General features: G+C 37.7%; 1 protein-coding gene across 1 annotated transcript; it reads left to right on the forward strand.

Moving 5' to 3' along the window:
• The first annotated feature begins 10,986 nt into the window (after window positions 1–10,986).
• Window positions 10,987–12,201, forward strand: LOC112705998 (uncharacterized). The gene has a single exon (XM_025757061.2). It carries the CDS (start codon window positions 11,051–11,053, stop codon window positions 12,062–12,064), a length of 1,014 nt encoding a protein of 337 aa, XP_025612846.1. The 5' UTR covers window positions 10,987–11,050; the 3' UTR covers window positions 12,065–12,201.
• The last annotated feature ends 759 nt before the right edge of the window (window positions 12,202–12,960 follow it).

A 12,960-nucleotide genomic window follows, 5' to 3' on the forward strand; every position in this document is an offset into this window, starting at 1 on the left:
GAACCAGGTTGGTATTTTTTGTCACTCTAATCGTTTATTTTGCTTCTACATTTTTGTTTTGTTTATTGTTTCTGCGTTTTTGCATTCTCCTGTGTTTAGTGATGGGGAAATATTGATTGGGATATTGTGTTTGGTGTAGTTTTAAGGTTTTAGAGGTTTTGTTTTGATTGTGATTTTAGTATAAGTAGGAATTCCCTGTATGTTTACGTTTCTGAGTAGTGAGCTGACAGTGGTGCACTTATTTGGTTATAGGTATGATGCGGTTCAGGGAAACCCCGGTCCTATCTTCTTGACAGGGGGTGTGCCGAACTGTTACCATTGGGTAACATCTGACATGTCGGGCACGTCTTCTTGATTGGATGAGGGGGACCTCCAAAGGCTCCGGGACGAAGGGGCTGTGTTGGGAGGTGGTGAAGAGGCAGGGTGGTATGATTTGGTACTCGCCGATGAGAACGAGAGGTTTTGCTACCTTAATTTGCATTCCCCTCGTGTCACAAACTGGATTTGGGTGCACAAACTCTTGTTTACCAAGTTAGGGTTCAATTACCTTTTTTTGAATTCTAGATGGCTCTCCTAAATCGGGTTTTTGCGCCGCTATCTTAGCTGCATCCGAATAGCTGGGCAACTATTCAGATCTTTGAGCTGGTGTGCGATTTTTTAGAGATACCGGCCTGGAACGAGGTCTTCTTATTTTTCTTCTTGTGCACCATTCTGCACAAGGAGGAGAAACACCGGAAGGGGTACATCTCCTTCCGAGCCCAGACGAACAGCCAACTCTTTGACTTGTTCTAAGATTTATTTCATTGCTTCAAGGCGGAGTAATTCTAGGTTTGTCCCATCAAAGGCTGTCACCTTTTCAGGCTTTCGCCGGTGGGGGAGCGCTAGATTTGCCCGTATTGGAATTTTGGGGCTGGGGCTTCTTATATGACAAGGGTGACCTATGAAGGGTTGTCTCCCAAAAATAAGAAAATTGCCGACGTTTTTGTCGGTGCTGTTCGGGGATCGGCTTTTGAATCTTCGCGACTTGAAGGGGGATCCCGAGGCGAGTAGGTTTTATGTTGGTAGGTCTTTTTGTTTGTTGAGTTTTCTTGTTTATCTGTTTTCGATCTCGTAACTTATGATTTTGTTCTTTTTTCTTTTCTTGTAGTTGGGAAGGCTGACGGACTGACAACTTTGCAGCACTTGAAGGTGGACTTTATTCAAGAGCCAAAAGGAAGGGTGGAAGGATCATCTCAATCGATGCTTTTGGTAGCTTCCATCCCTAATTCCCAGAACGTCTCGTAAGCGATCATTCAAAAGGGGGTTGCCGGGGATGACGATCTTCAGGAGATCCTAATTCTTGAGCCTGACAGGAAGCGCAAGAGGCCTGAAGGGAGTAATCATGAGAGTGTTAGTACTGGAGTGGTTACTCCTTGTATAATGGACAGGTCTTTTGATGTTCCTAGTTTTATTGACCGTTATCTTCTGCCCGGTACTACTGAGTTTTTCAAGGATTCTGATCTCTCGGGTCAAGCCAAGTCGGTTTACCATGCTTTTTTTTTTTATCTGTTGCTATTATCTAGAAAGCTGAGCTTGCATTTTTGCAAACTCTTCGTCTAGATGGGAAGCTTCGGCAGGCTTAGGCAGATCTGGGCATTTTGAAGGGGCAGTTAGAGGCGGCTGAGGTGACCAGGGCAAAGGTGGCCAAGGATGCCGAGGATGCGGGTGCCAAGATCCTGAGGTTGTCAGAGCGGGAGACCAAGTTATCAATTCAGGTGGCTAGGGCTCAGAAGCTGGCTATTGACGTCGAGAACGCTGTTGTTGGTGCTCTTTTTGAGGTGGAGGTAGCAAAGGCTGAGGTGGAAAGCTTGAAGAAATGGAATGCTGGTTTTCTAGCCTGGTTTTGAAGGCTCAAGTCTAGTTTTTGGCTCCGGATGTGGACATGTTCGTGATGGGAGCTTTTCGGACCATGAAGGATGGCCAGATCGCAGACTTGGAGTAGTTTGTTTATGTTTTCTATTTTATTTGATAAGTTTGTAAGCCGTCTATTCGGCGTTATACTTTACTTTTGTGTAACAATTTTCTTTTATTTGATAAGTTTGTAGACTGTTTTCTCAGCTCTTTAAACTACTTTGGGTGGCCTTTTTGTGGCCTATTTTGCTTGTGTATGAATAGTTGTCCTCCTGGTGGGCCGTTTTAAATACTTATATTTATTTTGTGGATAGATGTTTGTTTATTTTGTTCGTACCGTTGGTTTGATGAGAATGCGAGGAAATATCTTTAAAAAAGAAATGTTGAAATGACTTCTCTTAAGGGTCGGGTCTCATTTAAAGGTCCCGTCGTGGGTAGGGAAGAGTGCTCAAGAAAATGATAGACAAAATAGAGATAATGATAAACGGGAAATGAAAAATAAAGAAAGATAAAAAAATAACAAAATGACCTTAATCTTGCTAAAGGTATTAGGTTGGCGGCATGTCTTTATGTGTAGTAGTGTCGTATGTTTGCTGCGTTCCATGACCTCGGTAACTCAGTCCCGTTGAGACATTTGAGTTTGTAGGATCCTTTTTCAATAACGGACTTGACTCGGTAGGGGCCCTCCTAATTGGGTGTAAGCTTTCATTCTCCCGGGGTGGGGGGACTGATGTTGTTGCGAAAGGCCGATTTGCCATTATCATACTGAGTTGGTGGGGGCTGCATGGTAAAGGTTGGCATGGACTTGGCATTTCCTGTAGCTTTTGACCAATTGGAAGAAATCTCTGACAATGGTGGGCCAGAAGTACCCAGCACGGATGACCTTTTAGGCTCGGGTTTTGCCCCCCAACATGGTAGCCACAGCATCCTTCGTGAATCTCACAAAGTATGTAATCCGTGTCGCCAGGTTCTATACACTTGAAGAGGGGTTGGGATAGTCCCTGTTTGTACTGTTGGGATAGTCCCTGTTTGTACCGTCAGTGAGGTATCGAAGGATTGGAAAGGTCCAAGATTGCTTATTCGATATGGTGATATTTTCCATAGTTGTTGCCACGACAGACGATGTCTTGATGACTTCTTGGATAGTGATCAGTTTGCTGGGACAGACTTGGTACTTACCAGATTAGAAAGTAGGTCAGCCTTCGCTTTTGGTTCTTTGGGAATGTGCCAGCTGGTCACTTCGTCGAACTCGACAGCTAGTTCTTTGACTTTGGATAAGTACTGTTGTAACAGGGGGTCATCGTTTATTTGAGAGCTAACTACCTGGGAGTCGCTGTTGACTTCTAGTATTTTTGCACTGACTTCCTTGGCCAGTGTCAATCCAGCTAAGAGGGTTTCATATTCGGCTTGGTTAGTTATTGGAGATTGGGAACTCATATCGAATGGACTGTTCGATAGCGATCCCGTTCTCATTTTCTAGTATTATTCGCGCTCCCCATGAGCTGGTGTTTAATGAGTCGTCAATGTGGAATTTCCATAATTTCGTGGGTTTGCTCCCCGTAGTCATTCCGGGCTATGAATTATGTCATGCCATGGGACTTAATCGCGTTCTTGGGTTTGAATCTAATGTCGTATTAGGATAGGTCAACTGACCAAGCGAGCATCCGTTCTACTAGGTCTAGCTTCTGTAGCACTTGCCTAATAGCCTGGTCTGTTCGGACCGTGATGGGGTGGCCTTGGAAGTACTGCCGAAGGCGTTGGGATGTCGTGAGTAACGCGTATGTGAGTTTCTCAAGTCTGGAGTAGCACGTTTCGACATTTTGGAAAACCTTACTAATGAATTATATATGACTCTGTGTCTTTTGTTCATCTTCCCAGATGAGTGCTGCCGCTAGCACTTCCTTCGTTATGGATAAGTATAGGTATAATGTTTGTTCTGTTCTAGGTTTTGAAAGTATTGGAGGCTTCGCTAATACTCTTTTGAAATGTTGGAAGGCTTCTTCACATTCGGGTTCCCATTTGTAGCTATACCCTTTTCTGAGCTTGGAGAAGGAGATGGCCTTTTGGGCCAAGGCTCTGAGGAAGCGTGAGAGGGTGGCGAGTCACCTGGTCAGCCTTTGGACATCTTTGAGGCTTACGGGGCTACTCATCTCGAGGATGGCTTTGCACTTTTCTGGATTCGCTTCTACTCCCCGTTGCGTGATCATGAAGCCCAAGAATTTTCCGGCCTCCATTCTAAAGCTGCACTTTGTTGGATTGAGGCGCATCTGGTGCTTCCTCAGGGTGTCTAGTATGAGCTTGAGGTCATCAATGAGCTCCTCGCCTGTTTGTGTCTTTGCTAGCATGTCGTCAATATAGACCTCCAACTTGGTCCCTAAGAGGTCTTAAAAGATCTTGGTGACGAGCTTTTGGTAGGCGGTCCCAGCATTCTTTAACCTGAAGAGAATGACTGTTTAGCAGTTCGTGCCTTCGGGGGTTATGAACACGGTTTTCTCCTCATCTGGTCGGTGCATGGGTATCTGGTTATACTCGAAGTAAGCGTCCATGAAACTGAGGTACTGGTATCTCGAGGCGGCGTCTACTGGTCCATCGATATTTGGTAGGAGAAAAGTGTCCTTTGGACAGGCTTTCTTCAAGCTCGTGTAGTCGACGCACATTCGCCATTTGTCATTTGTGTTTTTGACCAACACGACATTGGCCAGCTAGGTTGTGTAGGGGAGTTCTCAAATGAAGCCTGCTTCAAGCAGGCTTTTGACTTGCTTCCTGACCTTGGATGCTCGGTCTGTAGATATTTTTCTTCTTCTTTGCTCTACTGACTTGGCTTTGGGATCCATGGGTAGCCGGTGGCCGGGGTGAATGCGAGTAAGTCCCTGTTTTATTTTAGGAGTTCCACGAGGTTGCCTTTTAGGTTGAAGGAGAGATTCTTGTTGATGAACATGAATTCGTCTTTGGTTTGCCTTATCTGTAGCTTTTCCATGTCTCCCTTTGGTTTTGGTCTGGGTTGATCGTCTTGGCATGCGTCCAAGTCAGTGAGAAAGATTCCTGCTGTGGCTCGAGATCGTTTTCGCAGGGCTAAGCTGGCGTTGTCGCATTCCACTGTGATTTCTCAGTTGCCATGAATCATTCTGATGGTTCCATTATCGGCTTGGAACTTCATGATGAGGAACTTGGTAAATATGGAGGCAGAGAGGTCGTTGATGGTTTTCCTCCCTAGGATAATGTTATATGTCATGTAATCTTTTAAGACCATGAACTCGGAGAGTATGGTCTTCTTTTGGTTACCGGATCCAATGATGACTGGTAGTATTATGGAACCGTCCGGTTTGAGAAAATTATCTCCGAGTCCGGTTACTCTGTTACGGTGGCTTTGTAAGTTTTTGTTTCAGAGTCCTAGCTTGTCAAAAGCTCCTCGGAAAAGGATCTTGGAGTCAACTCTGGTGTCCATGAGTATTCGCATAACTAGACCGATTCCAACCTTGGCTGATATGTCGAATGGGGCGTCTTCCTCCGAGGTGTCATTCTGGCAGTCATCGGGGGAGAATGTTATCATTGTCAGAAGGGGAGGGGTTCTTTTTTCCTCTTTTACCGCTAGTACCCAGAGGTCCTTATTAGCGCTGACTTGGATTTTTCCGATACATCTTTTCCGGTGATGACGTTCACTATGATCGTCGGATCGATTTCCAGGGGACTTACCTTATCATCTTGGGATTGCGTCCTTTCTATTCCTGTGATTTCTCCCTTTTGGTTTTGATGGGTTCTCGAATGATTTTGGCGAACTCTGGGAGTTTTCCATCTCAGATGGCTTGTTCAAGAGTGTCTTTTAAGTCAAAGCAGTCTTAAGTCTTGTGTCTATATCCTCTGTAATAGTCGCAGTACAGGCTTTTATTACCGCTTGTCCGCTCTTTCACTTGTCAGGCCTTTGGTAGGATGCCTCGTTCCACTATCTGGTGGTAGATCTCTATGATTGAGGCCGGTAGGGAGGTGTAGTTCGTGAACTTCCCCACCTTGGGTGGTCGGTTGGGGGCGGTGAATTTGTAGTGCTCCTTCGGGTTGTCATTGGGCAGTGGATTATTTCGAGGTGTCGTATTGCCGTGCTGCCGTTTATTGGTTACCACGACTTAGCTTACCTCTTCTTCCTTTATGTATTCCCTTAAAATGTTCTGAATTTCATGCATAGTCTAGACTGGTCTAGTGGTGAGGTGCTTTCAAAAATCTTCATTCATGAGCCCGTTGGTCAGGCAGAGGCTGGCTACGGAGTCCGTGAGCCCGTCAATCGTCAGGCACTCGTCATTGAACCTGTCAAGGTATTTTCTTGTGGGTTTGTCTTGCTTTTGCATGACTCTAAGCAGGCTGATCGGGTGCTTTGCTTTTGTGATCCTGGTAGTAAACTATGCTATAAACTTTCTAGAGACGTCGTCAAAATTGGCTATCAAGCTGTTGGGGAGAGCGTTAAACCACTTGATTGCGGGGCCGATAGGGTTACTGGGAAGGCCCTACGCCAAACAGCATCGACGGTCTCTTCTAAGTTCATACTGGCTTCAAAGGCCGTGAGACGTTTCTGTGGGTCCTCTGCCCCATCGTATTTTATTTCGGTTGGCTTGTCGAAACCCTTCGGTAGCTTGGCCTTTAGAATTCTCTTGGTGAATGGGGTGGCTTCCATTATCACGTGCTCGCTCCTTGTCCGTTTGGAGTCCTGCCGATGCCTTCTATCGTCGTCGTCAGGTCTGCGCTCTGGCTCTCGAAAAATGTTGTGGTCCCGTCGTTTTCCATATCGTCGTTTGGGTGACCTTTCGTTCATGGTTTTTTGCCGTGATCGACTTTTGGAGATCGCTTGGCTTGCTTGTTCTGGCTGGTATCGTTCCTTGAAAGCTACTCAGCTTTTAAGGATTTGTACTCTTTGATAGAACTGTTGGGTTATTTGGATCACTTTTTTTCGTAGGCCGTCGGTTGCTATGGTCTTATTGAGTTGGTGATCGTCATCTTTTGGTCACTGCCTGTTAGGGGTCGGCTGGCAGTGCACGGTATTGGTTATCCTCCCGTGGGTTGGTGGGACGTCGTTCCGTGGTTCGTCCGGGTTCGGTGAGTCTGACTCATGGTGAAGATTTGAGGATCGCTCTTTGAATTCTTCCATCATGTCGCCAAAATAAGACAAGTCTCCACAAACGGCGCCAATGTACTAGACTTTGCTGGTACATGTTGTAAGATGGATTAGGAATTCGTCGGCCTTGGGTGGTGACTTGAATCGGATCTTCTTGAAGCGGCCGGAAGATGATACTTGCAAAAACACTCCGACACGTCAGAATGAATCTAAGAAGTATGGGTGAGAATTAAAAATGTGTAAAATATCTAAGAGAGTCTTTGACTCTTTTTATATAATTTGAGATTGTTATCTTATCTTATCTTATTGATTAAGATAAAAAATATATACGAATTTAAATATTCGTTAAAAGTTTATGGTTAGTGGATCAATTTGGACCGCAATAATAACCTTATCCAGATAATCAGATAGTAACTGCTCCAATGGGGGATCCGCCGTCGAGAACAAATCTCAATCGATTCATTTCATTAAATTATGTTATTCGTTGTTTGTAGTCCAACGCTGATGATCATATATGAGTCATGACTTTCTCTTCGCCGTCCTTTTCAATCCAATGCCCAATTCTTTGTTTTCCCCGAAAGCCCCCTTCCCCACTTACCATTTCCGTCAATACTCGTTATTACTACTTTTATATTTAACTAGAATAAGAAGGTAAATTAATGATAGTATATAATAAATATTAAAAATTATTATATTTTATAGAAATAAATTAAATATGTATAAATTGAAACTAAATTTAAAAAGTATTTTATTTTAAATAATTTGTAGTATAAAAGATTTGGATGTTGGAGTTATACAAAGTGATATTTTTATTTGGTGGTTTGATTTTTGCATTTGTTTTAGTTGATGGACTTAGTCATCTTATGTGGCGCTCGTCCTCCTTTTTTTGTTGGTTGTTAGAGTTGATACTTTCTTCTTTTTGTCGTAGGTTATTGCGAAGACGTATTTTTTATTAATTGTTGAGTTTGGTACACTTTCTATTGTGTTATTTGGTTCCATCTTTGTATTTATGTTCTTCTTTCGAAGATGTTTCTTGAATTTGTATGGTTTTCTTTCTCCTTAATCTCTTAATGGAGTAGTACTTTAATGTCATTATTTTTCTGAAATGTCATTAGATTTAAAGCAGTTGTACCCAGTAAATTTTTTGCGTCGCCATCAAATAGTACAAAAGTTGTTGTAACACTTTGATCTAAAACCTTTAATTGAATTTTGAACCTAAAATAAGTATTGGGCTAGCAACTAATAATTTTGTAGATGAGATTATGAAAAGTATATAGAGTTACCTTATTGTTGGATATTGTGGTGTTTGATTACATGTGTCACAAATGTAGTTGTTTCTTTTTCTTTTTTTTATATGCTTTCATCTGACACTTTTTACATTTAACATAGTTCCATCCTAATTTGTCATCAATTTCGTTTATAGTTGCTAAAATTGTGAAGATCTTTTTCTATTCTAATATTCAATTTATGTTATCATTAGGTATATGGTATTTGAGTAAGTATGAATGTATGATGCATGTTGTGATTTTTTTTTTGTCATACCTGATCATCAGATTCTCATTGCAATTCGGAAATAAACTTTTTTGTGCTAAATTTGATGTTATGTGAAGGAATAGTGATAAAAGACTTATATATATATAGTTTAAATGGTATAGAATTTAAATACTTATAACGTAAAATTTATTATGATTAATAATATTATTATGACATTTGTAATATGGATGTTTATTACCTTTAGTGAGTTATTTATAAAAATTAATAAATTAATTGTTGTGGTTATAAATTTATTGTATTGTTTATAACGGTAAGGTATAATAAATATAGGAATATGAATTCAATGTATTTGGAGGTTACAAATTTATTGGATTCTATTTTTTAGTTTTCTATTTGTATCTAATATGAAAATGTATGTCTAATATCATATTTTTTATTTTTTGGTTTCGTTTTGATACTCTTTTAATAAATTTGTTTTTTTTTTTAGTTTTCAAAATATTCTTTTCAAAATTTATATTGGTAAAATAAAATAGAATTTGTTTTTAATAATAAGTAAAAACTACAATAATAGTTCTTTGTACCTAGTGTTACTTTTAAAGATTAAAATGATTATTTTTTTTTACCAAAGATACAGAGACTCGAACTCACGACCAATATGGGAGACTATGCCATTTGAGATATAACTCATTGGCAAAAAATAAAATGATTATAATAAACATAATTATAATAATAAAATATAATTTTCATTTTTTAAACTTTTAATTTATAAATTAATTGTTGCAGTTATAAATTTATTGTATTATTTATAACGGTAAGATATAATAAATATAGGAATATGAATTCAATGTATTTGGAGGTTACAAAGTTATTGGATTCTATATTTTAGTTTTTTATTTGTATATTTTATTTTTTTGTTGATTTAGAAATAATAGTTGATTTGGCAAGAATTGAGTGGTTGATTCTAAAATTGTGCCAAGTAAGTAATATTGCTGACATAGCATTAATAGGAGAAAAAATGTCTCAAAAATAATATAATGCATGCTTATGTATCTACTTTTATATATTAAGAATAGATAATAATTTTGTTAAGCAACTAATTTTATTAATTAATAAAGCAATAGGTAAATAAAAATTAAATATTTGAATTAGTATTGTAACTTGTAAAAAAAATAAAAGTAAAAAGAAAAGATACGTGTTGACATATTGTTAAATAAGAAAAAGTTGATTTCAATATATTATTACGAGAGTGTTAGAGGGTCAGCAGATTTTGTAATTTATAATTATTAATAAGTTATTATTAATATTTTTAATAGTGTAAGATTATATCTAATGTATGAGATTACTCATTTTTTTATTGATTAAGTACTGACTAAATTTTAATCAAAATGCTTGCTCCTAAACTTTCTCCTATAATATTTCATAAACAATCGATGATCATATAGAACTATTTTGTCGATTTTTAGTAAATCGATGGTGGTTCGATATCTAATGGTTTGGGAGCGAAACCTATTCCTCTTTACGAGTATCAATTTTTTAAAAGTGCATCAAAAATCCTTTAATTAGACGAGATTTAAGAAAATCTGAAAAAATATAAATAAAGACTTTAAAAATAACTTTGACTGAAATTGAAATGATTTGCATTAAAGTTAAATAAAATAATAAAATGCTTTCGATTAGATCAAAAGACTTTGAATTCAAAAATAAAAGTACAAGAATATAAATCGAACAAGAATGTTAAATGTTGCTTGAAAGATAAATTTGTAAGAAAAGTAAAGCTTTTGACAGAAAACATAAGTAAAAGGTAAAAACAAATGGAAGAAATCCTACAAAAATTTGACTCAAAATAGACTCAAAAAATCTCTGAAATATAAATGTGCATGAGAAATTTTTGAAGCAAAATTTCAACTGCTCGAATCTTTTTCTATTTATAGCCATCTCCTAACCAATCAAATCAAAATATACCCTCAACGTGCGTGAAAATATCGCTTCTTTTGTTTAATCATGTAACATCTAAAAATCGATCCTCAAATCTTAAATTCTTCTATTTACTTCATCAATCAATTTATCGATCAGTTATACAAATCGAGCTCTCACGCCATATTCCTAGTCACAAATCCTTTTCGATCTAAACTTTTTTTTAAAGACCCACTTACTAATCCTCGAATAACTCTCTTCTTCAAAAGTAATTATTTTCGACTACCAGCAACCTTTTTTTTTTGTTGAGTATGTAAAATCACATGGAATCGAATTCACACCATAAAATATTATAATATTTTTCACCAGGCACGGATACAAACTAAACTTTAATAAACAGAGTGCATATACTCTCTTCTTCAAAAGTAATTATTTTCGACTACCATGAACCCTTTTTTTTTTTGCTGAGTCACATGGAATTGAATTCACACCATAAAATATTATAATATTTTTCACCAAACACGGATACATACTAAACTTTAATAAACAGAGTGCATATATATATATATATATATATATATATATATATATATATATATATATTCTACTATTTCTATTTCTATATCCTCAGTCTTGTCGACCAAAAACTTAACCATGATGATCATGAACAAAGAACAACAAGACATGCAGTTTCTTGGTCTCTTTGGGATCTACAAAGAGTCCTACAAGATCATACTCTCATGGAGGAAGATCTTCACTAAGATCACCTTATCCCTAATCCTCCCTCTCTCCTTCATGTTCTTAATCCAAATACAAGTTTCCAATTCACTCTTCACCAAGATCATCAACCACTCCCAACAAATCATCTCAACCCCACAAGACACACCCCAATTCAAAAGACTCTCCCAAACAGTTTCTTCCGAATGGGTAACTTTCTTGGTCTTCAAGGTCTTTTACTTGGCTTTGTCGATCATATTCTCCCTCCTTACAACCTCAGCAATAACCTACACCATCTCGTTGTTTTATGCTTCAACCCATGATGATGAGGTGGTGAATCTCAGAAAGGCTATAAGCATAGTTCCAAAGATATGTACTAGGCTTATGACAACTTTCTTGTGCGTATTCGTGGCGCTTTTGGTCTACAACTTTGTGGCGGTTCTTGTTTTTATCATATTGGCTTTGACAATAAACGCTTATGCTGGGACAGAAAATTATGCTGTTCTTGGGGTTGCATCAGTATTTTCAATCATATTGGTCTTGACATATTTGGTAGGTTTATTCTACCTCTCATTGATTTGGTCACTATCCAATAGTGTAACGGTGTTGGAAGACTCATACGGGTTTGAAGCAATGAAGAAGAGCAAGGAATTAATAAAGGGGAAGATGGGGTTGTCCTTACTCTTATTTTTCACAATAATTGTTTCCTATGGTTTGATACACTTTTTATTCATGATGGTTGTTGTTCAAGGATGGAACATGAACTCGGTGGTGAGAATAGCATATAGTATACTCTGTTTGCTGCTTTTGTCTCATCAAATCTTGTTAGGACAAGTTACCCACACGGTGCTCTATTTTGTTTGCAAGTGTTACCACAAGCAAAATATTGACAAGTCTGATTTGTCTATTTACTTGGAATATCAGCCATTGAAGAATAAAGATGTATGTTGAGGTGCGACAGTAGTACCATGTTTGATTATGGTTTTATGGTTTTAATGTGTGTAACTAAAATAAAGGGTTGTGCCCGCATGTTTACAACTTTACATGTTTTATTAACAAAAAGATCATGAGTATTTCTACTTTCTAAATTGATTGATATGCTATGTATTTGTGTCACAATATCTCTATTATTCTATAAAAATAAAGCTTCTGAAAGAATTTAACTGTTTCTCGCTCATCGGCTCATGCAAAATCTAAATATTACTCCTAATTAAATTATTCATGTTATTTATTTGTAATGGCTAAAGCCATCAAATTCATATTAATTAATTATCAAGGTGTTAGTCAAATAAAATAAATTATAAGTTGAAGATGTTGTAATCGGTGTAGAAGGTTGTGTGTGACAAATTCCATCGAGCGTGATCAATTTTTTGTGGAAAAAAAGTTGTCAACAAGAAAAAGGTAATTGATTCGATGAAATTTGTTTGAGTTAAAGTGAAATATAACTGTTAAACAGTGTTAAGTTTGATGGTTCAGAAAATTGAGGACGATTACATAAATTTTGTATTTGACAGAAACAGTTATTTTTTGCGTTCTTTATGAAAGCATGAAACAAAATATGATTGGTTAAATAAGTCTATAAATGTACAAGATTTAAAAAAACAAAGTTTGAAATCTTTTTAAAAAATATTCTCGCAAACTTACATTTTTAATGACTTTTGGAGTCTACCAAAATTTTTTTTTTTTCTATAAAATTCTTTTCATACCCTTCCATTTGGTCGAAAGTCTTTGTTTGTGTTTGTTTGTTTGCTTTCATTTCTCAGTTTTTTTTTTCTTGCATTTGTTTTTCTTTTAATTCAACTTTTAAAATTTTAGTTCTTTTTCTTTTCTATTTGTTTCATTTAAAA

The sequence above is a fragment of the Arachis hypogaea genome, chromosome 8, assembly GCF_003086295.3.
Source record: "Arachis hypogaea cultivar Tifrunner chromosome 8, arahy.Tifrunner.gnm2.J5K5, whole genome shotgun sequence".
Classification (NCBI taxonomy): domain Eukaryota; kingdom Viridiplantae; phylum Streptophyta; class Magnoliopsida; order Fabales; family Fabaceae; genus Arachis; species Arachis hypogaea.